This window comes from Ovis aries, chromosome 13 (assembly GCF_016772045.2).
Source record: "Ovis aries strain OAR_USU_Benz2616 breed Rambouillet chromosome 13, ARS-UI_Ramb_v3.0, whole genome shotgun sequence".
Lineage (NCBI taxonomy): Eukaryota > Metazoa > Chordata > Mammalia > Artiodactyla > Bovidae > Ovis > Ovis aries.
This window is the reverse complement of record NC_056066.1, coordinates 59,155,680-59,183,076: the sequence shown is the minus strand read 5'-3', so window position 1 is coordinate 59,183,076 and position 27,397 is coordinate 59,155,680. Positions and strand designations below refer to the sequence as shown.

General features: G+C 44.8%; 1 protein-coding gene across 2 annotated transcripts in view; it reads left to right on the top strand.

Annotated features, from left to right (window-relative positions):
* CASS4 (Cas scaffold protein family member 4) overlaps window positions 1-26,605 on the top strand; it is a 35,300-nt gene extending 8,695 nt beyond the window's left edge. Inside the window, exons 1-7 of one of the 2 annotated variants that reach the window (XM_042229942.2) lie at window positions 1,910-2,133; window positions 11,066-11,482; window positions 16,421-16,522; window positions 18,271-18,351; window positions 19,464-20,774; window positions 21,661-21,738; window positions 25,111-26,605. In XM_042229942.2, the coding sequence (XP_042085876.1) occupies window positions 2,131-2,133; window positions 11,066-11,482; window positions 16,421-16,522; window positions 18,271-18,351; window positions 19,464-20,774; window positions 21,661-21,738; window positions 25,111-25,521 (2,403 nt within the window). In that variant the 5' untranslated portion in view covers window positions 1,910-2,130 and the 3' untranslated portion in view covers window positions 25,522-26,605. Of the gene's footprint in view, window positions 1-1,909; window positions 2,134-11,065; window positions 11,483-16,420; window positions 16,523-18,270; window positions 18,352-19,463; window positions 20,775-21,660; window positions 21,739-25,110 lie in introns of those variants that run through there. The other variant, XM_027977022.2, reaches the window with a different exon arrangement.
* The last annotated feature ends 792 nt before the right edge of the window (window positions 26,606-27,397 follow it).

Genomic DNA, 27,397 nt, shown 5'->3' with positions numbered 1-27,397 from the left:
TTTGGTATAACACCAACCTGTCTTGGGCCACATCCAAAAAGATCAGTTACTTAGAAGACCTGGGAGATCTTCATTGTTGCATCATTTCAACCCTGAGCTCAGACTAAGGAAACTTGTTCACCTTGCTCCCCCTAATACACATCAGACATACAGTTGGTGCTTAATAAGTGTCAAATCAGTGAAGCAGGGAAAGCATATTTTAGCAAAGTTCCCATGAATAGGGGAAGTATATTCAAACATCTGGGTCTGGTGAAGACCCCAATCCATTGGATAACCACAGTATTCAGGCATCAGGGAAGAAAATGCCTCATTTCCACTTAGTGGCTTTGGAATTTTTTTCTGGCCACCGTCTCTTCCTCAAACTCTTATTAGTCGACAATGCCTTCTGTGGCTATGGAAGTCCCCGTGTGAGAGACTTTTACATCTGAACCATCAGGAAGAATTCAAAGCTGAAAAGATCAGAGTTCAACTTTATGATGGAGAAATCAGTTAAGGTTTGTGGCTGTTCATATAGTCAGGATCATTTTTAGAGATGTTGAGAAAACAAGGAAACTTTCTTTTGTTTCTCTCTCTCTCTTTTTTTTTTCTTTTAATATTTTTGATGCATTCTTATCATGCTCTTTCTTTCTTTCTCTTTTTATTTGGTTGCACTCGGTCTTCATTGCTGCTCTCAGGCTTTCTCTAGTTGAGGTGAGTGGGGGTTATTCTCTGTTGCGGTTCATGGGTTTCTCATTGCAGTGTCTTCTCTTGTTGCAGAGCATGGGCTCTAGGGCAAGTGGGCTTCTGTAGTTGGGGCTCTCGGGCCCCAGAGCATGGGGTCAGTAGTTGTGGTTCACAGGCTTAGTTGCTCTCTGACAAATAGGCTCTTCCTAGACCAAGGATCAAACCCATGTCCAATGCATTGGCAGGTAAAGTCTTTACCACTGAGTCACCAGGGAAGTCCTGTTTCTCTTGATCTGGAAACGAGTATTTCAATATCTCAGTTAAATAACTTCAGATGACTTCCTTTGCATTCTGGAGCCTTTCCATTGAGAACTTTTCAACTTTTTCCTCAAAGTGGAGTGGAAGCCAGTTATTTTCCTAGCCCATCCAAGCAAATTAATATCAAGCACAGAAAGACAGCAGTTTTCCCTCAGCATCTCTCATTTAACTACTTTGCAAAGTTAAAAAAAAAAAAAAAAACTCCAAGAGAAACTACTCTTCTTTATCCTGTGGGGATGATGCAAGAAATTACTTAGCTCTCACTTCATTTAAAAAAAATCTAAAAATTGCTGAAAATGAAACAGATCATTGCAGCCACGGTGTCTCAAGTTCTGCAGCACCCATGTTTAGGCATGACACATTCAAAGGAAATAATTTAATAGAGTTGCCAATCTCCAGGCAAGTTCTGGTTGTGAAATGTACCATCTTGCTATGTGTTAAGTGACTCTCAGTTCCCTGTAACTTGTGGAATTTTACTTTTCAATGTAGTTGTGGCTACAGAGAGCTGCTGAAATTCATGAAAGGAAAGAATAGTAAAGATAACTTAAAGAAGAGAAAGAAGAGGAAGCCCAGTGGCCTCATAATACAACTCCACCCACAGGGAAAGTAACAAATGGTTAAACTAACCCCTGCGGGCTTTCTCTAGTTGGGGCTAGCACAGCTACTTTCTAGCTGCGGTGTGCGGGTTTCTCATTGCAGTGGCTTCTCTTACTGCAGAGCATGGGCTCTAGGGCACGGAGGCTTCAGTAGTTGTGGCCCACAGGCTTAGTTGCCCCGTAGCATGTGGAATCTCCCTGGACCAAAGTTGGAACCTGTGTTCCCTGCATTGGCAGGTGGATTCTTCACCAGCGGACCACCAGGAAGTCCCAACTTCTGTGATTCTTAACATACCTGCAGTTAAACCCTGTTGCATTTATTTTTAATATTATTTATTGATTTTGGGGGGCTGCATCAGGTCTCAGTTGCAGCATGCAAGAGTTTTCATTGTGGCACACAGAGTCCTCTCTAGCTCTGGTACACTGGCTTAGTTGCCCAGTGACATGTGGGATTTTATTCCCCAACCAGGGATCGAACCCATATCTCCTGCATTGGAAGACAGATTCTTAACCAGTGGACCAGCAGGGAAGTCCTTGACCCTGTTGCATCTAAATGGTAGGTCTTTGCTGCCTTCTCTGGGGATCTTCACACTGTAGCCCTCCTCTCAAGGAGCTGGGGAGAAAAAAACACTGACAAAATCACCCAGTTCTCAACAATGGTCCAAACACTTCTCAGCATCTTTCATGCTGTAAATGGTCCTCTGAATGGATGGACAATGAAGAGTGCCATCGATGGTGTGAGTTATTCTGGAAGTTCATGAAGGGTCTCCCCAGGTGTGAGATGCTTTTATGTGACAAAATGCTTTTGGCCGAGATGAAGACTGTCTTGGTCAAGGTTCCCATCTAGCAAATCTGGAAGTAGAACAGGGATCATGACAAGCAGAAGCACAAGGTCATCAACACAGAAGCCATTTTCTTCCAACAGAACAGAACCCTCTTTACACTAGATTCTTGAATTGAAAAATCAAAACATGCACATGTGATTTTAAAAACTGAAACTGTACCAGTAAACATGGACTGAAAGCATGTTTTCTTTTAATCCCAGATCTCTAGGGTTTTCTGGTCTCCAGTTCCCCAAGCCAGAGGGGGAGACCCAATGACTTATGTCTTCTTCCAGAAAGATGCTGTCCTCATAGAAGCATACCATCTGCAGTTTCTCATCTTGCATTTAAAAATATTAGCATTCAGGGACTCCCTGGTGGTTAAATGGTTAGGACTCTGAACTTTTGCTGCCCAGGTCCAAGTTCAACCCTTGGTAAGGGAGCTAAGATCCCACAAGCTGCATGACAGTCAAATAATAATACTCTTGTTTTTGAGACTATTCCACTTCAGCTTATATAAACTCTACCTCATTCTTTTTAATGACAGTGTAGTATTCCATTATACAAATGTGTCATTATTTGTCAGTAATTACATTGAAGCCATTGTCTGAATTCTTAATGCAGTATCTAATTTTGATGCTCTAACCATGCAACTTACCCAACTGTGGTTAAAATGTTTTTTGTCAGCTTGCCATCCCTCTCTCCTGAGGCACCCTTGGTCATTTCTTCATCCAGAGAAATGCACATGATATTGTGCGATGGACAGTAACCACTATGACTTGTAGGCTAAAAGGAAAGACTCCAGGGTCAGATTTGCCTGTGTGCCAATCTTGGTTCTATTCCTTGCCTCTCTGAGCAGCTTTAGGCTACTTACTTACCCTCTCTGTGCCTTAACTTTCGCATCTCTTAAATGGGACATTAGTAACAGTCCCTGCTTTGTGGAATTGTGACTACCAACTGAGATAATCAATACTAACTACTTATCCCAGTGCCTGGAACCGAGCTGAAAAGCTATGAGCAATCCTTATTAATGAGGTATTGGCTAAATTAGTAAACAACAGCATGAACATAACTCAATATACCTCCGAAAGATTAGAGAGAATTTTTTTTCTCTTTGATTAATTACAGGAACTCAATATTAGCTGACACACAGTTTGTACAAAGTCTGTATTGTTATATGGACTTTGCAAAGTGGGGAGCCTCCAGAGAGTCTTTGCAGTGACTCCTTGAAAGCCTGCCTGCCGCTCCCTCATCTCTCCTAAGGTTACCTCGCAGAATGTTGTCACTCATCAGCATCTCCCATGAAAAGATGTCATGTGGATACTGTGCTTCTTCCTCAGGGTTGTCCTTCTTCCTCTCTCTTTCTTCCCTTTTTGGAGAATGTGGGTGGGAAAGGAAAAATGGAGGTGGTAAGGGGATTTTTATTATGCTTTTGGAAACTTTTCTTTCTCTCTCCTTTTTTTTTTAAAAAAAACATTATGCTTTACAATATGATGGAAAATAAACAGTCACAAGCCAACAGATAGCACCATTCTCTCTGCTTTGATCATTCTAAGCCTATCTATGTATTTACATGATTTGAAATACTTCCAAGTACATTGAAGGAGGAGACCTTTGTCTTTAAAGATGATCAAAGAGCTTTCTTCATTCTGCATTTACTCCTGATGTTCTGAGTCTGGACTCAGCAGCCTCATAAAGATGGATGAGAGAATGCTGCATGGATCTCAAAGAAGTTCCTACATCCAGGAAAACCTTCGTGAACCTCAGGGGTTCATATTTCCCATACACCACAGGATTTGAAATATTTACAGTATATGTGGTTTTAAAAATTGTGACTTCTGTATAACTGTTCTCTCTCATGGCCCTCAGAGGGGAAGTACGAACCATTCCATCACCTTCCCCTAAAACTAACTAAGAATTCTTGGAAGTAAGTCATGGAATCTGTGAGAAGGAAGCCAACATGCTAAACAAAGACACTTTTCAAAGAAGGATTTTAGTAGAAGAAAAACATTCATCTTGTTAATGGGGTTCCATAACACTGTGCAGAGCAGGAACCCAGCAACCACTTGCTACTCAGAGTTCCTTGCACATTTATGATCTCTAGCTCTCCTTGTTTGTGGCATTTATTTATTTACTACTTCCTGCTGTGTGCTGATACCCTCATGGTATAATTACCTTCCCAAGGAAAAGATCCTTTTCTAGATACTTTAATGGAAATATCCAAGGATCCTTACCCTCCTATTCCCTGCCACTAACTCTGTAATTTCAGGTGTACAAGAGTCTGGGAGTAGGGGGAGACTTGTGAAGGATAAAGCGAGGAGGGAGCAGGATTGGGCTGTGATGCTGCTGATCAGATCCTTGTGGAGGGAGAGAGGGGAGCCAGCAGGGGAGGATAGAGAGAGCCTCAGACCGAGAGCAATTTGCACATAGTCATTGATAACATAATGGGATGGGTGGGAGGCTTCAGAACAGAATGTCCATTAGAGGAGTCCTGCATTGGGCATAAATGCTCCAGCGACCCCTAGTTTTAATGCCCAGTTTGCAGAGGAAACCAGGGTAAGGCCACTAAGACCCTAGCAGTGGGCTGGGGTCTCAGTGGGCTCAGCAGTAGAGTACTTCATTTGACCCCAGTTTTAATAGTTATCTTTTGAAATCTGTCTGACCATGCCAAAGTCCCCACCACTCTCAAATGTCTGACACCTGGCCTTCCTGCCTGATGTACACATACTTCTTGCCTGGTTCTTATGATCATTTGAGTTTGCCTCTCCTGCCTATGGCTTCCCAGGTGGCTCAGTGGTAAAGAATCTGCCTGCCAATGCAGGAGATGCAAGAGACCCAGGTTTGATCCCTGGGTTGGGAAGATCCCCTGGAGTAGGAAATGGAAACCCACTCCAATATTTTTACCTGGAAACTTCCATGGGCAGAGAAGCCTGGTGGGCTGCAAAGTCCATGAGGCTGCCAAGAGTTGGACATAACTGAGAGACTAAGCACACACACGCACAGAGACTTTAGCAGATGAGAATAGGAATTGACTTGGACTTTGGGAGGCTGTGCAGTGACTTGGCCTTAGCAGGCTTCAGAGTCAGAGAGACTCGCATTTGGATCCCTACTTTTCTGCCTGCCGCCTTGTGACCTTAACCTTTCCTAGGCACAGGCACCATAAAGCTCTGAAATGTGGCAAAAAGAATAGATGAGACCCAGCTCGAACACTCTGAGTTTCTGCCACTTTGCTATTTCGAGTGAACTGAAGAAGAGTGGAAAGGCAAGCAGGACGGCAAGCTGGGTTCTCGGAGAGCCAGTGTGAGGCAGTCGCTGAGGAGCTGTGCCCACCCTCCTGGTTTAGAGAGGAGATGACCACCCTGGCAGTGGGAATGATGCAGAAACAAAAGTCGGTAGCTTCAGCAGGTGGCATTTCTATAGGCTCCTCTAACCGGCCTCTGCTTGGAACTATAGCTGCTTCTGCCAGCTTTTACATCACTGCAGAAGACAAAGTATGGGACCAAATCTCTCTGTCTCTACATCTTACTTCCCCTGATCCACAATGCAACTCTCTTTCCTTCTCAGCAGTTATAACCCTGCCCTTCTTTCAAGACTCACCTCAGAATTGGACACAGTCCCTCAGCAGCTCCTCCCAGCTGTGCTCCTACAGCCAACCACCACCCTCCTTTGAGCCTCAGGCCTCTCCCACCTGGACTGGACCACCACTGGCTTTGATGAGCTTCTTTGGCTTCACACCAGCTCCATCTAATCCCCTTCCCATCCAGAAATTAGAGAGAAACATCAGCTAATATGGAAGGAAGCCCTAGGCTTTTGTTTACTTCTCTCCAGACAACCTGGTCAGGGCTTCCATGATAGCTTAGCAGTAAAGAATCCACCTGCCATCGCAGGAGACACAGGTTTGATCCCTGGGTTGGCAAGATCCCCTTGGAGAAGGAAATGGCAACCCGCTCCAGTATTCTTGCCTGGGAAATCCTATGGACAGAGGAGCCTGTTGGGCTACAGTCCATGGGGTCGCAAAAGCATCGAACACAACTTAGCAACTCAATAGCAACAACAAGACAACATGGACATCTTTCAGTTTCCCTGACTCACCATACCATTCACACAAACTCACAAACTCACTCCCTCCCCCACCCATTTCTCTTCCTCTGCCTGGATGATTTCTCCCCCTTTCTCAATCCGACTAATTTCTACTCACTCCCAGATCGCAACTTCCATGGCCGGTTCCCAGGAAAATATTCCCTAAGCCCTTATCCACCCCCCCTTCCCAACTGCACTCAGAATTCCTCATAACTTTCTGTATTTTTCTTGGCTGCACTTAAGAGAAGTAGAAACCCTATGTTTATTTCTGTTATGATTGGAGTGTGTCTCCTCTGCTAGGATATACACCACTATGAGATCGGGAACTGTTTTCTTCACCACTTTATCTCCCCAGAGCGCCAGGCATATAGTTGATGCTCAAACTTGATGTATGAGTAAATGAAGCTAGCTAATTATTCCCGTGGCTCATTGCCAGTTCAGTACGGATTAGCACTTTGCATCTGGCCATCATGTGACCGTCTCCTCAGAGAGAGAAACTCTTATTCTTTGCCTCTGTTTCCCTAGTCTCCTTCCTTTCTCCCAACTGGTGTATGAAGATGAGTATTTGGGGGAAAGGTCCTTTTTGGAAATTGGCGAGGAAGGTTTCCTCTGTTGTATCTAGGATCTAACTGTCTTTGTGCCCAAAGAGAATAAAAATATAAATACATGCCTTCCTTCATCTCTTGTCTACACAAATGTTCCCAAATTAATACTACCCTGAAAGCCCCTGATCTCACCTGATCTTGGAATCTAAGCAGAGTTGGGCCTGGTCAGTACTTGCATGAGAGACCACGGGCATACCAGGTGTTGGAGGTCTTTTGGGCTTCCCCAGTGGCCCTGGGGGTAAAGAATCCTCATGCAATGCAGGAGATGCAGGAGACACAGGTACAGTCCCTGAGTTGGGAAGATCCCCTGGAGGAGGAAATGACAACCCACTTCAGTATTTTTGCCTGGGAAATCCCAGGGACAAAGGAGTCCATGGGGTCTCGGAGAGCAGGACACCACTGAGCATTCACACACAAAGAATAACTTGGGGTGGCCTCAGCGATGGTCATGGTTGTAATCAGAACGCTGTTGCAGTAGCTCATCAGTCCCTTCGCTCTGTTGTCTGCAAAGCGTTCAGTGCAGTATCAGGGACATAAGAGCTCGATACCTGTTCACTGAGGCTGCTATTTCTTTTTTTGTTTAATTAGATTAATTCATTTTTATTTTTGGCTGTGCTGGGTCTTCGTTGCTTCTCTCTAGTTGAGGCAAGCAGGGGCTACCTCTCTAGTCACAGTCCGCGGGCTTCTCGTTGCGGTGGCTTCTCTTGTTGCTGAGCACAGGCTCCAGGGCATGTGGGCTTCAGTAGCTGCGGCTCCCAGGCTCGAGAGCACGGGCTCAGCAGTTGCAGTGCCTGGGCTCAGTTGCATGTGGGATCTTCCTGGACCAGGGGTGGAAGCCACGTCTCCTGCACTGGCAGGCGGATTCCTCACTCCTCAGCCACCAGGGAAACCCAAGGCTGCTATTTCTCATTCTCCCCACACTGCCGGCCGGTCCGTGAAAGTCTGGCTTGGTCCCAACGGGGTTCTTTCTTAACATGCCCAGAGGGCCCTCGTCTCCAAGTCCCGTGGATGCACGTGGCGGAGGAGCCCAGCCTTCCTGTGTTGTGGTCAGGGACAGCCTCTACAGGAAGTGACTTAAGCTGAGATCTGAAGGATGAGGAGTCAGTTGTGCAAATATATGGCTGAAGAGTGTTCAGGGCAGGAGGACTCACAAGGGCAAAGGTCCTGAGGTGGAAGTAATCAGTGCATTGGAGAAAGAAAACGAGGCAGCTGGAGGAAAATTAACAGAAGAGAAGCACTAAAATTAACAAGAGGAAGTCACTCAAGCCTGGCAATCAGGCAGAGAGTTTAGGTTTTGTTCTAAAGGTGGTTCTAAGCAATTGGACATTTTTAAACAACAGACCAACAGTCTGATTTACGTGTAAAAAATGTCATTCTATACAAATCAAAACTACAATGAGGTAGTCAGATTGGCCATCATTAAAAACTCTACAAAACAATAAATGCTGGCAAGGGTGTGGAGAAAAAGGGAAGCCTCCCACACTGTTGGTGGGAATGTATTAATAAATTAGTACAGCCAAAGGAGAATACTGTGGAGGTTCCTTAAAAAACTAAAAATAGAGCTACCAAATGACCTTGCAATCCCACGGCTGGCATATATCTGGAGAAAACTGTAATTCAAAAGGACACATGCACCTCAGCGTTCATTGCACCATTATTCACAATAGCCAAGACACGGACGCAACCTAAAGGTCCATTGGCAGAGGAATGGGTAAAGAAGATGTGGTACCATGGAATATTACTCAGCCATTAAAAGAGTGAAATACCATCATTTGCAGCAACATGGATTATCATACTAATTGAAGTAAACCAGAGAAGGAGAAATATGTAAAATGTCATTCTGATTGGTGTCTAGAGAATGAATTGGAAGGAGAAGGGTGCAATAATGGATATGAAGAGAAAACGTCGAGTCCATGGGACCTCAGACAAGTCATCTGATCTCTCTGACCCTGTTTCCTCATCTGTAAATTGGGAAGAAGAAAACCTACCTCTGAGGCACCTGAGAATTAACTGATATAATGGCTTCAGTGTCCCCAACACAAAATAATTCCCCATTCAGTATAGTCTACTGTTAGCTCCCTTTTCTGGGAGAGGAATTCTCCAAGATTTCTTACATGTATTTAATTCTTTTTTAACATAAATATTGATAGTCTTTGTTATTAAAGCTTTGAGACATTAATTGACTGCAGGAGGTGTCTCTGGACCAGTTATAACAAAATACTATTCTGACGGGAATCCTTTTCTAGCAACATAGTTAGGGTTTTCCTTTGCTGCGACTGTACGCCCTTTAGGGTGTGAGCTGCCGCTCTGAAGATTGCAGACTGTCCATGGAAAGTAAACCATGTCTCCAGACCAAGACTGTCAATGTCCATTTTGGACAGTAGTGGGTGCCTGATCAGGCGGGTGATCACACAAGGCAGTTGTTCTTTAGACAAGTATCCCCTTTTGCAACAGACAAGTCCACCAGCTAAGCTGCTGCCAATCTGGGTGCTTCCAAGCAACTGCCATATTGAAGCAACTGCTCTGCCTAAACACAAACACTATCTTATTTCTAGACAAATGCAAGCACCTTTAAGATGATGGGTTTTTTCTTCTCAGAGTGTGTTAGATGTATTTCATTGGAATTGTGATGATAGATTGGAGACTGTGTTTTGCTTTCTGTTTTCTCCCCAGTGTGAACAAGGTCTCATTTTCAAAAAGGTAAAATCATAACTCTCATGCAAATATGAAATGAACTCATGTCAAGGATTTTATTAAACTGATTAATTAATGAGGGAACCGGAAAAAGGTTAAAATCAGGTCAAGGGGCATTTGAGGAGCTAGGTATTTGTAGGCAGTACAGTACCATTGCTGTCATTATAACAGGTGGGGTTTTTTGTTGTTGTTTGGGATTTTTTGAGAACCATGTAGCTTACAGAAACAGCATGGGTCTGAGAATTAGGAGATTGTTTATATTTTGATCCCGGCTGTGTAGACTAATCACTTACCCTCTGTGTCTTTGTTTCACTGTACGTGAATAAATGAGCATTAATGGAGCCTCTGCTCTGAGCCTGGGTCCATGCTCAATGCTGTGAGAGAACACCAAATCGAGCAAGATGTGATCCCCAAAGTTATGGAGCTTCTAAGGCCAGCCAGGAGAAAAGCAACAACCAGGCAAAGAGTAATAGAATCGTTTTGATAGTTTGCAGCCAGGCTTTACTGAGCACTTACAAAGTGCCAGGAGCTGTTCAGTGAGCTTTCTATACATATCAACCCATTTAATCAATAACTTTGTGAGGCAGAGGTGGCGCTAGTGGTAAAGAATCTGCCTGCAGTGCAGGAGATTCAGGAGATGTGGGTTCAATCCCAGGGTCGGGAAGATCCCCTGGAGGAAGAAATGGCAACCTACTCCAATATTCTTGCCTGGAGAATCCCATGGTCAGAGAAGCCTGGAAGGCTACAGTCCAAAGGGTTGGAAAGAGTTGGACATGAGTGACTGAGCACACCCACATGAGGTAGATAGTGCTATTATTCCCATTTTACAGACAAGGAGACTGAGGTCCAAAGATAGTGGCTAATTTACTTAAGGGCACAGAGCTAGGAAGTCAGAGCCAGGATTTCAACCTTGTTCTGTGCTAGGCTGCCATCTACCATATAACTCGGGTGGGTCATTTGTTCAGTCACTCAGTGGTGTCCAAGTCTTTGTGACCCACAGACTGCAGTATCATCTCCACGATCTTGCTTAAGCTCATGTCCATTGAGTCAGTGTTAGGTAAGACTACCTGGAAGTTCTGACATTTCACCTGAGACTCTCCTCACCTCCCCAAGTATGGCTAGAAATAAATTGGGCAAACAGCTGGGACAAGAGTCTCTGGGGGGGTGGGGGTGTGAGGGGAGGAAATGAGATAAAGGAGCAGCTGTGACTGTGTTCTAAGCTAGTGGTGTGGCAGTCTTGGTCCTTGGCAATAACAATGACTGTGAATTCTTTCTCTCCCATCTCCAGACCCTCTTGGCCAAGGCACTTTATGACAACCACCCCGACTGCGCCGATGAGCTGGCTTTCTGCAGAGGAGACATCCTGACAATTCTGGAACAAAATGTACCGGAAAGTGAAGGCTGGTGGAAGTGTCTGCTCCACGGGAGGCAAGGCCTGGCCCCTGCCAACCGCCTCCAAATCCTAGCGGAGGCCCCCACAGACAGGCCTCGTCCCCCTTTCCTGAAAGGCCTAGACAATGCTCCCGCCATCTCCCAGGAGACCTATGAGGTGCCTGCCCTGCTCAACCCCTCATCTCCTGTGTACGAGCAGATGAAGAGTTGGGTGGAGGGGCCCCCGCCTCCCACAGTCCAAGTTTACGAAGTCCCTGACCCACCTACCTGTGCCAGAATCGTCTGTGAAAAGACCCTAAGCTTTCCAAAACAGGTACGTACATTTCCAGACAGAAGAAATAGATCAAAAGGTAGGAAGCACCCAGGGCCTAAATATCCTTGAATTGTGTGTGTCCATCAGGGGAGCAAACGTACAGGATGGGAACCAGTCAGTTGGGGTGACTGGGTTGTCATTAACACTCTGGGTACCCTGGTGGTCCCTGGCTTGCCAAGACACCCACACTTTGCAGGAAACTGAATGCTTAGTTGAGCTGAGTCTGAAAGAATGATAACATTCACAGTGGTCTCTTTTTACACTAGGAAGAAACATTAGTTAAATGGAGGGGTTGAATTTCCATGGGTCAAAGGCAAGAAATCATTCATCAGATTTAAAATATGTGTTCCTTTCAACCTAGAAAGGATTTCCAGAATTGTTGCAAAAATATACGAGAAGGCAGAAATATATCTGAATGAAGAAGTCATAGCCATTACAGTATTATTTGTTACAGGGAAAAATTCGAGTTGCCTAAAGGAATATTCATGGAGAATTGATTACATAAGTTTTGGCAGTACCCTGCGACGAGCCACTGTGTGTGTGTGTGTGTGTGTGTGTGTGTGTGTGTGTGTGTGTGTGTGTGTGTGTGTGTGTGTGTGTGTACTGCAGTTATTGGGGGGGGAAAAGGGAGGGAAAAAGAACCATTTAAATAAAAACAAACAAACCAAAAAAAACTTTAAAAAGTATGTGTGTATATGTATGCACTGAAAAGAACACATACTAGCAGTGGTCACCCTTAGGAAGTGGAACTGGTTAAGCAGAAAGTGAAAGAAGTCATTAAACAGGGATCTATACTTTATTCACTTCTGTGTCCCCTGCATCTTGGACGTGCCTAGCCTGGGGTGGGTACTTGATAAATATTTGATGAACAAAGAGACTAAGAGGTTGATTTGTGTGTTATATAGAACATGTATTACATCTGTAATTTTTAAAAAGTAACATTTTTTTAAAGCCGAGGAAAAGAAGCACTTCATAAATGCAGAATGAAACATTTTTTTTTTAAGTAGGAGAGGAAGGGACTTCCCTGGTGGTCAAGTTGTTAAGATTTCTCCTCCCAATGCAGAGAGTGCAGGTTCAATCCCTGGTTGGGAAGCTAAGATCCTACATGCCTTGGGGCTAAAAACCCAAAACGTAAAATAGAAGCAGTATTGTATCAAATTCAGTAAAGACTTTAAAAATGGTCCACATCAAAAAAAAAGAACAAAGAACCAGAAATTTGAAAGAAAAAAAAAATTAATGCACTGTTTCCCTCCAAGCCCTGGCCTTCATGAGGTGTTAAGAATGCAGCACAGTCTTGCACGATCTTCAGTCACTGCAAGCATTTCCTGCCATCACACACTTTGTTTTCAGCTCAGATGACACATTCCACCTGGCCTCAGCTCTGCACAGAGGTCCTGATGAGGCCCTAGGCCAGGAGAGGCTACTCCTCCCATGTATATACTGTCCCTCCTCCCAGGAATGTCCCACTTACCCTGCAGGCCTCTTCCACACCAGTTTCTTCTTAGATTCCATAAGAGACTTTTAAAAAGTCTTTATTGAATTTGTTACAATATTGCTCCTGTTTTATGTTTTGGGGGGTTTTGGGGAATGAGGGGGGCATGTGGGATCTTAGCTCCCTGACCAGGGATGGAACCTGCTCACCCTGCACTGGAAGGTGAAGTCTTAACCTCTGGACCATCAGGGAAGTCCCTAAGAGATTCTGAATACTTCAGATTGCCTGCCTCCCCGGGCTGCCAGGCAGACAACCCCGTGTTACACAGAACAGCTGCCCCTCTAGGCACCAACTACAAACACCAGAAAGAGGTGGCTGATTGTCCTGCAGCCATCCTTGAGGTGGACCTGAAGTCCCTTTTCTGGAACAACTGGCCCAAATCTAGGCCTGGCACACTCAGATGTCATCTGAGCAGCTGACCCAGAGTGGCGCCTGGGTGCTGGCTCCTCTGAGAGCGAGTGGCCTGGGCTGAAGTTAATTGAGTTGCTCCCTGATGGCTCAGTTGGTAAAAAATCTGCCTGCATTGCAGGAGACCCTGGTTCGATTCCTGGGTCGGGAAGATCTGCTGGAGAAGGGCAAGGTTACCCACTCCAGTATTCTTGGGCTTCCCTTGTGGCTCAGCTGATAAAGAATCTGCCTGCAAAATGGGAGACCTGGGTTTAATCCCTCGGTTGGGAAGATCCCCTGGAGAAGGGAAAGGCTACCCACTCCAATATTCTGGCCATGGACCGTATAGTCCATGGGGTCACAAAGAGTTGGACACAACTGAGCGACTTTCACTTTCAAAGGAAAGAAAAAAACACAATCAAAGGCCAAATGGGACGAACTAAGAGAGTGGCGTTTACGTGTATACACTACCATGTGTAAAACAAATAGCTAGTGGGAAGCTGCCGCATAGTACAGGGAGCCCAGCTCAGTGATCTGTGATGACCTAGAGGGCTGGGGTGGGGATGGGGGTGAGAGAGAAGCTCAAGAGGTAGGGGATATATGTATATATATATAGCTGATTCATGTTGTTGTACAGCAGAAACTAACAACATTGTAAAGCAATTATACTCCAATAAAAAAATTTTGTTTAAATCTAAGGTCATTTTCCCTGCCCCCTAAAAGCACAGCAGGTGCAAAGTCTGCAGTTTGCTGGGGATTCTGAACCCCCAGGACCATGCCAGGCTCCTGTGAGATGCTCCATAGACATTTGTGGAATGAATGAAATGACCAGATCCAACATAACCATGGGCTCACTGTCAACTTCTAGACTGATGTTGGTATAAAAAGAGAGATGAGTTGACCATTCCAACTCAGAAAAGGGTCAGGGCATTAGCTGTAAGATTTATCCTTGACATGAAGCGTGGAGACCTCACTGGTGCAGGCTGTGGCGATGGCAGAAACCACAGCCACTGAAGGGGATTTCAGAAGCCAGGGGCTCCTCACCACTCAAGCAGGTCTTGAGGTGGCCCCAGTAAAACACCTGGGGAACTTTCCTGCCTTTTATTCCTGCCTAAGTTCCCTCCATCACTGCCCTATCTATATTTTGGCCCTCTCCCCATTCCCTTTTTCATTGCCTTCTCTGTGCTTGAGGGTCTTTTAAACCAAGCAATATCATCTGCAGCTTAGAAATCAGGAATCCAGGTTCACTTGGTTTCTGCAGCAGCCACGGCCATGCTGGGTGACTGGAGACACCACAGCACCCCTCTAGACTTCTCTTTCTTGCTTTGTATCAAGGGAGGGTTCGGTTCAGTTCAGTCACGCAGTCGGGTCTGACTCTTTGCAACCCCATGGACTGCAGCATGTCAGGCTTCCCTGTCCATCACCAACTCCTGGAGCTTGCTCAAACTCATGTCCATTGAGTCAGTGATGCCATCCAACCATCTTATCATTTCTGAGTTCACCTCAAACTGTAGCCTTTGGTGATTCTGAGTAATCTGCTTCTTCCTCTACTACAGGAAGGAAGGAGCTAGAAGGATGCAAGATTATAATAACTTAAGAATCTTCCAATCCACAGAAGGCAGGCATCTCCTCCCCACTTGGGTAATCCAGTGGTGAGCTTTGAGTCTGAGACCGCTGAAAAAATAGCATTCTGAGCAGAAGCAGACGTTGGTAAAACTAAGCAAGCCCAGCCACTAGCTTTGAGCTGTTTTCCAATGGGCAGTTCACAGGCTCGGCGCACGGCCCGGGGGACCCGTTTCAGAGATTCCCTTTATACTCAGGTTGAGCATCTCTAGATTTATGTTAACCAAAAATTAAAAACCAAGAAGGTGAAAATATGTCCCTTGTCTCAAGTTGTCCTCATCAGGGACTCTGCATCTTTCTAGCTGGAAGAGACCTCTGTAGATCTGAGAGAAAAAGAGACCTCTTTAGATGAGAACAACTCTTCATTTTACAAATGAGGAAATTGATTCCCTGGGAGGTGAAAGGCCCATCCAAGGTCATATCCTGATGAACACCAGAGACTAAAGTTTCCTTGTTGTGTCTGTGTCTGTCCACACCCCTGGCCTGTCAACACCCAAAACAGGGCCCTTGGCGTGTTCTTGATCTAGTTCACCTGGCTCTGTGGCTCTTACTATCTATTAATGTTTTACTGAAGTTTAACCTCTAGATCCTCAGAGTGCACAGTTCAGTCACTAGTATCCGAATCCAGAAACAATGAAACCAACAACCCAGAAGCCCCCTCCCACCTCTCCCAGCCACTTCCCCCCAGGGTAACCACGATCTTGAGCTTTGTTTTACTTTTTATTCCAACTTCCTTATTATAATACATTGCCTCTCTTTAAAAAAAAAAAAGACCATATAAAGTAAGTATTTGATTTTGGTTTAAATTCAGAAAGGGTAATCTTTTGTATTTCAAGTAAAAAGATCAGATTTCCTGATGAAATCTGCTTTTAGGTTTAAATTGCTTATAGACTGTCTAGTTCTTGAACTAGAGTTTCCTTCTGTCCCCTAAACCTTTCAAAACCATGTTTCTCAAAAAATGTTCCTTAGTTCCCATCTACATTTTCCAAGAAACAATGGGCATTTCTGAACTGGCTTCTTTCCACCTACAATTCCAAACCAAGGAAAGTCCCATCAAAGGCTGTAGGTTGTCTCTTGGGCAAGTGTGACCCACAAAGTCAGCTCCATAAATAGAATTCTGAGAACATCAGAATCACCTGGGGGCCCTGACGATACTGCAGATTCCCAGGCTCTCCATCAAGACTCAGAGATTCTGTGCAATGCACATGGGGCCCAGAAATCTGCATTTCCAACCCACTTCCCAGATGAGGCTGATCCACATGGTGAGGAAGACTGCCCTCCACCAGAGTCCTGCTGTCTCCAGTCTCAGAGCAAAGGGTCTCCAATGAGAGGTGCCCAGAGAATGTCCTGGCATGTTAGTGGTGCCTTTGCTGTTTCATGGTCCATGGATGCGGTGGTAACATTTCTTTCCCTCTGTTCTTTTTTTTCTCCCCAAGGCTGTCTTCATGATTCCCAGACCTGCTCGGACCTCATTACCAGCCCTCGCTTGCCAGGTGTACGACGTGCCTGCTCAGAACCGGTGCCCACCAACCCTGAAGGTGAGCCTCATCCATGGCCCTGCTCCGCCCCCGTTTCTCCATCTAAACTGTTGGCTCTCAGCGTCTTGCTGACCTTCCATTTCAGTTTTACCATTGAGAGATCTTTGGAGCTTCAGTTCTGACTCCAAGGGACCCATCACCGCTTAGAAACCAGCTTTGTGCCCAGGGAACCCAGACATGCTCAGAAGAATATTACTACTATTTGAATTTTGAATATTTAAAATTTTTTTACTTCACATTTGTAATACTTTATATCCATGCATATATACACACTGGAGAAAGGGTTGGCAACCCACTCCAGTTTTCTAGCCTGGGGAATCCCATGGACAGAGAAGCCTGGTCGGCTACAGTCCATAGGGTCACGAAGAGTCGGACACGATTGAGTGACTAACACAACAATATATACACACACCTATATACACATATCTGCACTTTTTAAAAAGTAATAGTAACACAAAGGATATTCATCATAGTCTTAACATTATTGTTGGTTATCTTAACACTGATTATCTCTGGGGGAGGAAATTTTAGAGTTGTTTTTTTTTTTTTTTTACCTTATTTGAATGTAACTGGTACATCAGTTTTGTAAGACATACTTCCTATAATCAGAAAACAACTTCACTTACTTCTTAGCCCATGAGAACTGCCCCATGACCATGCTCTCCCCTGCCCACCAAGCACAGGGGAATGGCCTGGGTGCTTCAGCCACACCTGCTTCCTGGAACCATGCCCAGAGACTCAGGTTTGAGATCTAGGGTGGGCCCTGAGCAGTAGGAATGTTAAAGCTCCCAGTTGGTTCTCAGGCTCAGCCAGGGCTGAGAGCCACAGCTTCAGTCAAAATAAAAATTCAGGCTGGTTCGGTGACTTCCTGGTTGCTCCCAGGTAGTAAGAAGTCTCGGTGGAGGGATTTAATGCTCTGAGCAGGCAGTACCAAACTTCCCCCTGCCTATAAAGTGAAAGGAGGAGACTCGGAGGAGACTCATGGCCTGAGTCTCTCCAGTGATTAGGACTCTCACTGCTGAGGGCCCGGGTTCAATCCCTGGTCGGGGAAATAAGATCCCACAAGTCATGATGTGTGGCCAAAAAAAAAAAAAAAAGCCCAAAACAAAAATCCTCTCCAAATTTCAGCTTCGTTTCTCTTTCTTTGCAAAACCTGTTCTGGTGCTCTTTCACTTTACCTTGGAATATGGAACCTATTTTTCACATCCTAATATATGTATTTCCTAATTGTTGTACCTCCCCCACAAATGTCTATTATCTCTTGAGGTGCCATGTCTTTTGCTCATTACTGGGTGTCCATATGTCACTTAGTTCAGTGGCTAGTCATTAGTAGGCACTTAGTAAATATTTGCAGGATTAATACATGAGTTATAAACACAGGAAATTTTCTTCTGGGAAAAACAAGAAAGAAAAAAGACAGTAAATTCCAATCTTACATTTAATCTTCTTTAATTCAATCTTAAGGTGAACTCACAGAAGGAAATGAACTGCTGTTTTTAACTCAGACAACTGCAGCTAATTTTCTCTATAGTTTGTCCCCATTTTGATTGAGAAGGTGCTTTTTTTAAAAAACACAGAGCCCATTGTTGAAAATGTATTCAGAACAGCACACACTTGAGCCATAAAACCATCATGACTGAAAGCTCCAAAGGCTTCAGTGATTTGTGTTTTCACGTTGAGATGGTTTGTGATGTGCAGTCACCAGGAAGGAAAATTCCAAGTTGACCTGCTTCGTGGTCTTTTCCTAGGAGCCAGGCACGCAGCAGCTATATGATATCCCCCCCAGCCCCCAAAAGGCAGCACTGGGTCCCCTGGCCAGCCAAACAAATGTAAGTATGATCAGCACTGAGATCTGAGACTGTGCAAACCTGAACCGCCTCGGGGAAATGTTGTTTGCTTGGTCAAAATTAGGAACTCAAATCCCTCATAGCAGAATTTACTTTACTGGAGGCAAAACTTGTAACTGCAACGGTGTTCAGGAACCAGACAAGTCATGTGGTCTAGATAAATCCTTTGACTTCCGTACGCCTCCGTTTCTTTTTACAAACTTACTGTGAGAATTGACATAATCCCTGCGAAGGACCTAGTACAGGGCTTGGCACAGAGCAAGAGCGCAGGAAACTTGAGATAAATGCTTCTTGCAATCTACCTTGGAGACATGTTGCATTGAGGTAGGTTTTTATTTGTATGGAGGGGAGGTGACTTAACTTGAGATCTGTAATCTATGCTTATCAATGGATTCTGTCACTTGCATACAATAAATACACCTATGCCCAAGGTGGGCTCTCCAGGTGGCGCTAGTGATAAAGAACTCACCTGCCGATGAGGGAGACATTCTCTCCCTGGGTCAGGAAGGTCCCCTGGAGGAGGGCATGGCAACCCACTCCAGTATTCTTGCCTGGAGAGTCCCATGGACAGAGGAGCCTGGTGGTCTACAGTCCATGGGGTCGCCGAGAGTGGGACATGACTGAAGTGACTCAGCAAGTACGCACTCATGCCCGAGGTGGCTTCTCAGCAGTGTCATGTGGGATGCACAGGAGTTTGTTAGATGGAAAGCAAGGGGTTGAGTGGACACTGAGAACAGAGGAACCAGCTTGGACAGAATTAAACATAGCTGTGCAGGAGAGCATTTTGGGTTCAGAGAAAGGTAAGCAGCCTGAGTCGCTGGACCTTGAAGGAGGGGAGTGCCAGGTGTGGTGGCAGAGGCAGAGAGTGAGGAGACTCAAAAGGAGGCTGGAGCCAGACTGTGAAGGGCTTGAGTGGTGGCGGAAGTGGGAAGCCACTGCAGAAACTTGAGCAGAGGAGTGACCATCAGGCTTTCAAGATGCACAGTGCCCAGCGCTTGGTGGCTCCTCAGTGTAATACACATGAATCCCCCGAGTCGCTCATACTGTCTTTTCCTTAAACTAAATAATGGGTGACTTTGTGTGGTTCTTCACAGAGGCAGAATATTCCCCCGACATCAAGCATCGCCTTAAGGAGGGGTGGCTGCAACACATTGCCAAGCCCTCAGAAATCAGAATGGGTTTATGACACGCCAGTGTCTCTGGAAAAGGCTGATGTAAGAAATGCATCTCCAAGTAGCTCTGTGGAAAAATCGGGGCACCATGCCCTCCCCAGGTGTATGTCCAGCTTCCACAGCCCTCCGAGCAGCAGAGCAGGGACTCCCAGTCCACACCCACAGAAAAACATGCCCATGCAGAAAAAATTCAGCCTTCCAGAAATTCCTTCTTATAGCTTTCCACTAGCCAAGGGTGCATTCCCTTTGGATGAAGGTGTCAGCTACAAGGTTCCTTCAAGTTTTCTGATCCCCCGAGTGGAGCAGCAGAACACCAAGCCGAATATTTACGACATCCCTAAAGCAAGGCCGAGGGACCCTCAGTCTGGGAAAGAGCTGGGAAAAGCCAACATGCCTTCAGAGAATTCCTTGGACCATAACTCCTCATGGTTTTCCAGCCAGGCAGCATCGCTGTCCCCTGAACCAGACAGCTCTTCTGTGTCCAGCTCTGACAGTAGAGCCAGCATTCTTTCCTCCTGCTCCTCCACATCCACTGACTCTTCGTCCAGCTCCTTCTCAGAGGAGTCAGCCAGAGAGCTCCCCTTGGACCTGGACCTGGCCAGAGAGACGGTCACAGTTCTGCAGCACAAGGTGGCCAACTCCGTCGGGGGCCTGATGCTCTTTGTCAGTAGGAAGTGGAGGTTCAGGGACTCTCTGGAGGCCAACATCGATGCAATCCGCAGGGCCGCTGACCGCACAGAGGAATCCTTGAGAGAATTCCTGGATTTTGCCCAAGGAGTCTGTGGAACCACCTGCAACCTCACCAACAGTAACCTTCAGGCCAGAATTAGGGATCAGCTACAGACGATCTCCAACTCCTACCAAATCCTGCTTGAAACAAAGGAAAGGCTGGAGAGCTGCGATTGGTCCCTGGAAGTCCTTGTGACCGACAAAATCCAGAACAGCCCGGATGACCTGGAGAGATTTGTTCAGGTGGCACGGATGGTTCCAGAAGACGTCAAGAGGTTCGCCTCCATCATCATTGCCAATGGGAGGCTCCTTTTCAAGCCGAACTGTGAAAAGGAAGATCCCGTGCAATTGACCCCAAGTGCAGAGTTTAAGCTTGCCAAATCCATCCAGCTTCCCAAAAGGGAGATTGAATCCTATCAAAGGAACACTCCTTTTCATAAGCAAAAAGAAAGCAAACACTCTCCTGAACTACTAGAGAAGAACAGGACAAATGTTTGTGAACAGGTGAGTTCAGAGTTCCACGTGGTATTAATACAATATAAGGGGGCTTTCCATTTTTATCTGGAGTGGTCACCCATAAGTTAGATGCTGAGAATCTACTATTTCATCTTTGGGGAGGCATGAGTTCCATTTTCCAGAAAATAAAAATCATGAAGGTAGAATTCTGCATGAGATCTTAGTAAGAAGAAAGATGATGTTTTAATATCAAGACAAACAGGATGTCTATTTGGACATTTTAGGCTTTAGGGCTTCCCTCTGATGCCAGGATAAGAATGGATTCTGAACACCTTCTGAAACCTGTTCTTTGAGCAAAATTTTTAGTCTCACCATCAAGTTTCCTTGCACTTTGGAAAGTTATAAACTGAGTCATTGTCAGTGTGCTTCTTAGGAACATAAGAGGAAGTATAAACACTCTTCCAAATTGTCCATGGTCCTAGCAGCCTCCAGACCTCTAGTTACTCTTAGAAATACTTTTCCTCCATGAGATGAGACACTATAGTTAGACACCTTTAGTTCAAGAATTGCAAGTTGCAGGAGATGCAGCAGGTAACAGGGGCTGTGTCACAGGATAACTTGGTGCTTTTGGCCCCAGTCTTGGGGTTTTCTGCTGACATGCCTGGTGGTGCAAGAGCTTTAAGACATTCCGGAGAAACTGGACATTTAGATATTTTTCATTTCCGGTTAAACTCTGTGTCCTTCTGTTAGGCTGTGTTGACAGGCAAAATTCAACTCTTAACCTGCTAAAATCTCCTTTGTTGGCAAAAGGTATCATAGGCAGAACCTCAACAAAAGCATAAAGAGGAATGCTCAAGTTTTAAAGTGGATTAAACAGCTATGCAGTAGGTAAAGACCATTTTGGTTGGTAATTTGAAGGGATTTTATATTTCAGAAGTTGCCTTGCCTGGAAGAGAGAGAAAAGCCCATCTTGGAACAAAGGTCGGATGAAAACAGCGACTTAGAAACACAGGTAAGTGATGATGCTGACTAACTCTCCAACCCTTCTAATTGACTGAAACGCTTTATCCCCGGAGACATCTGCTTGAATAATTCAACATCACAGCCCTGACCCATATGGGACGAGACTTGGTTTTGTGATAGTTCTTCCTTATTTACAGTAGAAGGAACCCTGGAGATGAACTAGCCCAGTGAGCCCCCAAGTGTGGAACATGGTCCTTTGACCATTAGTGAAATAATTCTAGGTCCTCTGCAAGTTTATCAATGACCTGGCATTAAGTCATATGGCCTAACATTCTTTTCATTCCCCCCCGCCTCCCCCCGCCCCTGCCCTTTGGCTTAAACAATAGAAATTTATTTTCTCACAATTCTGGAGGCTAGAAATCCAAAATCAAGGTTCGTTTCTTCTGAGGCACCTCTTTCCCTGGCTTGTACATGATCGTCTTCTCATTGTGTCTTCACTTAATCTACCTTCTATCCGTTTATCGGTCTGACATTCTCTTTTAATGTTTCTGATTACAACAGAAAAACCATTTTGGTTTGAGGCTTGTGTACCTTCAGTACCTCTTTGACGTATGATGTTCTTTTTAATTTATTTAATTTATTTATTTTTTTTATGTTCTTTGTTAAATCAAAGATATTATCATTGTGCTTAATTTTAATTGGCCACCTCCTATTGCTGGCAAATGATACTAGTTTTCCATTTACCAATTTAAACAGTTTTAAGTAAAAACGATCGTTTAAAGATAAAGATGAAGCCAACTGAAGTCAAGAGGAAGGTAGAAACTTCACAGCGTGTGAAGGTTTTCTTTGCATAACTGAAGCCTGGGAACCAGTGAACCCACTCAACTTTCCAGCTGGGGGATCAGGGTAGGCAAGGAGGGTCAGAGTTATTCAGTGATATGGATAAGATCGTTGCCTTTTCAGAGGCCAGCTAGGATAATAACCCAGGCCTCCTGATGGTTCGTTCTGCGAATCCAAACCCCAAACTTAGTGGCCTGTCACATTGCTAAAAGTCATGCTATTTTATTCAACATGAAGTCTGTCTTGGACTAGCAATTCTCAAATTTGAGAGTGTGTCACAGTTTCCTATAGGGCTTGTTAAAACCCAGAGAACTGGGTCCCACCCCAGTGTTCAGGATGCAGTAAGTCTAGGGTAGGGCCTGAGAATTTTCTTTTCTAATAAGTTCTCAGGTGCTACTGGTGCAGTGGTCCAAGGACACTTGGAAATATCCTGCTTTAGACTGACTACTTCTTAGTGTGGGTAGAGGGACCACTGACCATTGGGCAGACAATTCTCCGTCATGTGGGATGAACCATTCAGCATCCCTAGTCCCCTGACTGCTGGCATCCTGTGGTGCTCCCTCATCAGTGTGACAACCAAAAATACCTCCAGAGATTTCCAACACCCCAGGATAAAAGGCAGCACATTGTTTGTTTACCTACAGGTAATACCCTCAAGCTAAGATGCCAACATTCCAATTCCCCAGATGGTTGCTTCTCATTTCTAGCCTCTGATGCATTCTTCTCATGCTTCCTGCCCCTCCAAGAGTCTACCACAGCTAACACTCCGATCTTTTCTTCATCCCTTGTCCTTGTGTGTGCTGCTACAACAAAGTACAGTAGTCTGGGTGGCTTGCAAATAAGAGAAATTTATGTCTCACTGTCCTGTAGACTAGGAGTCTAAGGTCAGGATGCCAGCATGGTCAGGTTCTGGTGAGAGATCCCTCCCAGGCTTCGGACCTGGCAAAGGACACAGGTGGGAAGCAAGCTCTCACATGACCCTTATAAGAGCACTAATCCCCCACTCTGGGGGCCATGAACCACCGGGGAAGCCCTAATTCTAGTCACCACCTCCCAAAGGCTCCATCTCCTAATACCTTTCCCTTGAGGGGTTAGAATTTCATGATACAAATTTTAGGGAGACACAGTCAGACCATAACACAGTCTGAGTGCTTCTGAGCTGTGAGTTTTGAGATCTTAGATTGATAAAAGGGTGTAGTTTAACAAAGAATGAGAATTTTAGGCTTGCTGACTTGGCTTAGAGCTCCAGAGCTTTTTTTCAGTATTTATTTATATATTTGGCTGCACCACGTCTTAGTTGTGGCATGTGGGATCTAGCTCCCTGACCAGGGATTTAAGCCTGGGTCCCTCCATTGGGAATGTGAGTCTTAACCACTGGACTGCCGGGGAAGTCCAGCCCTCCAATCTTTATTTTGCTAATTGAGTGACCCTAGGTGACCTCTTCTCTTCCGGGATACTCAGTCTCCTCACCTATCACCTAACAAAGGGGATTTTGATTGTTACCTGGGGTGGCTGACACTAAATTTGATGCTGAGAATCTTTCACTAGTGAATAGGCTTTGGCGCCACATTGCAGAAAATAAAATTAACGAAAGTAAAATTCTAAATGAAACTTTAACTAGCAAGTAAGATAAATATTTTAATCTTGAAGCAAATAGGTCAGTATATTTTGATTTCTTTTGGAAATTTGGGGGAATTCAAGTTTACCTCTTATACTGGAATTAGGAAGGATTTTTTTGTAATGCTTTAAAACCTATTCTTTGAGTAAATTTTAAAATTACTCAATTTAAAATTTTAAAATTGCTCACCATCAACTCTCCTGCATTTTTTAAAATTTATAAATTTAGGGGACTTGGCTGTGGTCCAGTGGTTAAGACGTTGCCTTCCAGTGCAAGGGGTGTGGTTTGGGAGCTAAGTTCCCACATGCCTGGAAGTAAAAAAAAAAACAAAATGTAAAGCAGAAGCAATATTGTAACAAATTCAATAAAAACATTAAAAAAGGATCAACATAAAAAGAAAAAACTTTTAAAAAAAGGTATAAATTTAGTCATTGTCAGTAAGTTTCTTAGAATGGGTTTGTAATTGTTTGTTGAGAGGATTGAATATAATTTTATGTATATCTAATATGAATGATTATATATAACACAATATATAAGATTATATTTATAAGGAAGCTTTAAAAAGGATTTCCCTGGTGGCTCAGCAGTAAAGAACCTCCTTGTCAATGAGATGGCAAGGACCCAGGATTTGATCCCTGGGTCGGGAAGATTTCCTGGAGGAGGAAATGGCAACCTACTCCAGTATTCTTGCCTGGAGAATCCCATGGACAGAGGAGCCTGGCGGGCTACAGTCCTTTGGGTCACAAAAGAGTTGGACAGGATTTAGCAACTAAACAACACAACATGCTTTGAATTAACATTAATTTGTTAGGCAGAATGTTACACCTGCACATGGAGCTTCCCAAACAAAACTATACTTTTTCTTATAAAAAGTCTGCAAATTAAGCAAAAACAGGAGAAGAGAGACAGTCACAGCCTGTTGCTCGCATCTCTCTAATCTGTCATCTTCTTCCCCTTCTCTAGAATTCCAGCTCCCTGGTCCCCCGGCCTTTGAGTCAGCAGAATCCTGAGAAGAAAATTCGCCTTTCTGAACATTGCCGCCTCTATTTTGGGGCGCTCTTCAAAGCCATCGGCGTGCTGAACAGCAGCCTCCAGAACAGCCAACCCCCCGAGACCTTCATCACGCAGAGCAAGCTGGTCATCACGGTCGGGCAGAAGCTGGTGGACAGGCTGTGCCGGGAGACCCAGGAGCGGGACGTGCGCAATGAGATCCTGAGAGGCAGCAGCTGCCTCTGCAGCCTGCTCAAGGACTTAGCGCTGGCCACCAAGCAAGCCGTGCTCCAGCACCCCAGCCCCGCCGCCCTGCAGCACCTCCAGGCTGAAGCCAAGAAGCTGGAACAGCATGCACAGCAATTCAGGGGGATGTTGGAATAAGCCTCCTTCTCCCTGTTAAACTCTTCACTTCAGTTGCACACCCACAACCTGTGCAAGTCTGTCCTCTGGGAAAAACCAACCTGGGGGTATACAGTGGATGGCAATCGTCATGGTGCCCAAACCCAGTGTTACCGAGGGTCTGGGCAACTCCAGGGTATTGGCTTATCCCACAGAGTCAGGGAGGAGTTAGGTGTGAAGAAAGGACCTATCGTGTAGGGCCAATGTGTGAAATGAGGTTGTGGAATCCAGTTTTTTATATTAGCTCAATGTGTGCCTGTTTTAAGTTCATTCATTCATTCAGTACTTATTTATTGGGTATCTATTGTATGTTAAATTCTAGGTGCTGGGCATGTAGCACTGAATCAGACCAAGGCTTTGCCCTCAGGGCATTTACAGTCTAGTGGGGAGACAGACAAATGATGAAGAAGTGCATACACAATATATTAGGTGCTAGGGAGAAGCCTACTTTGGGGCTTCTTTGGGGGCTCAGTGGTAAAGAACCCACCTGCCAATGCAGGAGACGTGGTTCGATCCCTGGTTTGGGAAGATCCCCTGGAGAAGGAGATGGCAACCCACTCCAGTATTCTTTCCTGGGAAATCCCATGGACAGAGGAGTTGGGCAGACTACAGTCCATGGGTTGGCAAGAGAGTCAGACATGACTGAGCGACTGACTAAACAACAGGGAGAAAATAGAATATGAGAATGGGGGCAGAGATTATTTTCAAGTGATTAATTTCTGTTGCATCTGCTAGAAAATGTAGTAAAATTTTCAGTTTGGATAGAATTAATTCTGTGAGACTGGTACAAATTCTGTATCTGTGACTTATACCAAATATGTATATATATATTTGCTGTTTTATCTGAACAGAGTTAAACAGCATGTTATAAGTAGCAGTAAATTTGTAACATAATATGTTCTATTGGGTTCCCTATTTATTTTGTACATTATAGATTCTGTGTTAATAAATTCAACACATGGATTGAACGTTTAGTATGTTCAATCAGAAAAGGTTTATACCTCAATAGTCTCAAATGTGTTACCATTTATAATATTATGTCAATACAGTCATGAATTGAAACGTCCTTTGCACCAGTCTTTTCTTTGGAAAGATGTTTGATCTTTGTCACTTGGGTTCTGGTACCAAAGCAAAATGTTTATTTGTGTCACGCGAATGCTTCTCCCCAAAGTGTGCAAGGAGAGGAAGTAGAGGCCAAGTTTGCACATGCACCGCTAGCTCGGGAAAAGTAGAGCCAGGAAGTGTGGTATAAACAGCATCCCTATCACTGGGCACAGATCTGAGAGTGACCCAGAATTCCCCCTACTCCCCCGCGCCAAGTCAAACACCTCCTCTTCCTGTCCTTGCAGCTGGGGCTTTAGTTCACGTTTCTATGGTTACCTCATCACTTCAAGTGGAGGTTCAGGTCTTCTATGTGCCCCTCTGCCATGAGCCATCTCTAGGCTGGAAATTACCTGAAATGGTACCAGCTGCAGTTCCTATCTGCTACTCTGCACTTTTAAATTGTTGACTACCAAAAGACTGATTGTATACATGGAGTTACTCTCAGGGTCCCTAAAGAAGGATGCTGTCCTGGTGAGGCTTGGTTCTCTGCGCTAGACTAGAGACATTTTCTGGGAGCAGCCATGATCTGTGTCAGTTAGGACTCCTGATACCATCTCTCTTAAGCAATAAAAGGAATGTATTGACTCAAGTATCTTAACATAATCCAGGGGCAAGCTGGCTTCCAAAACAGCTGCTTTGGATACCCCCAGCAGAATCATCAAGGCCCAATTTATGAACCCCACTTTCTCTGTGTTAGCTCTCATGGTTTCAAGGTGTCTGCCATGAGTTATGGTCTTTCTTGGTCTATGGCCAG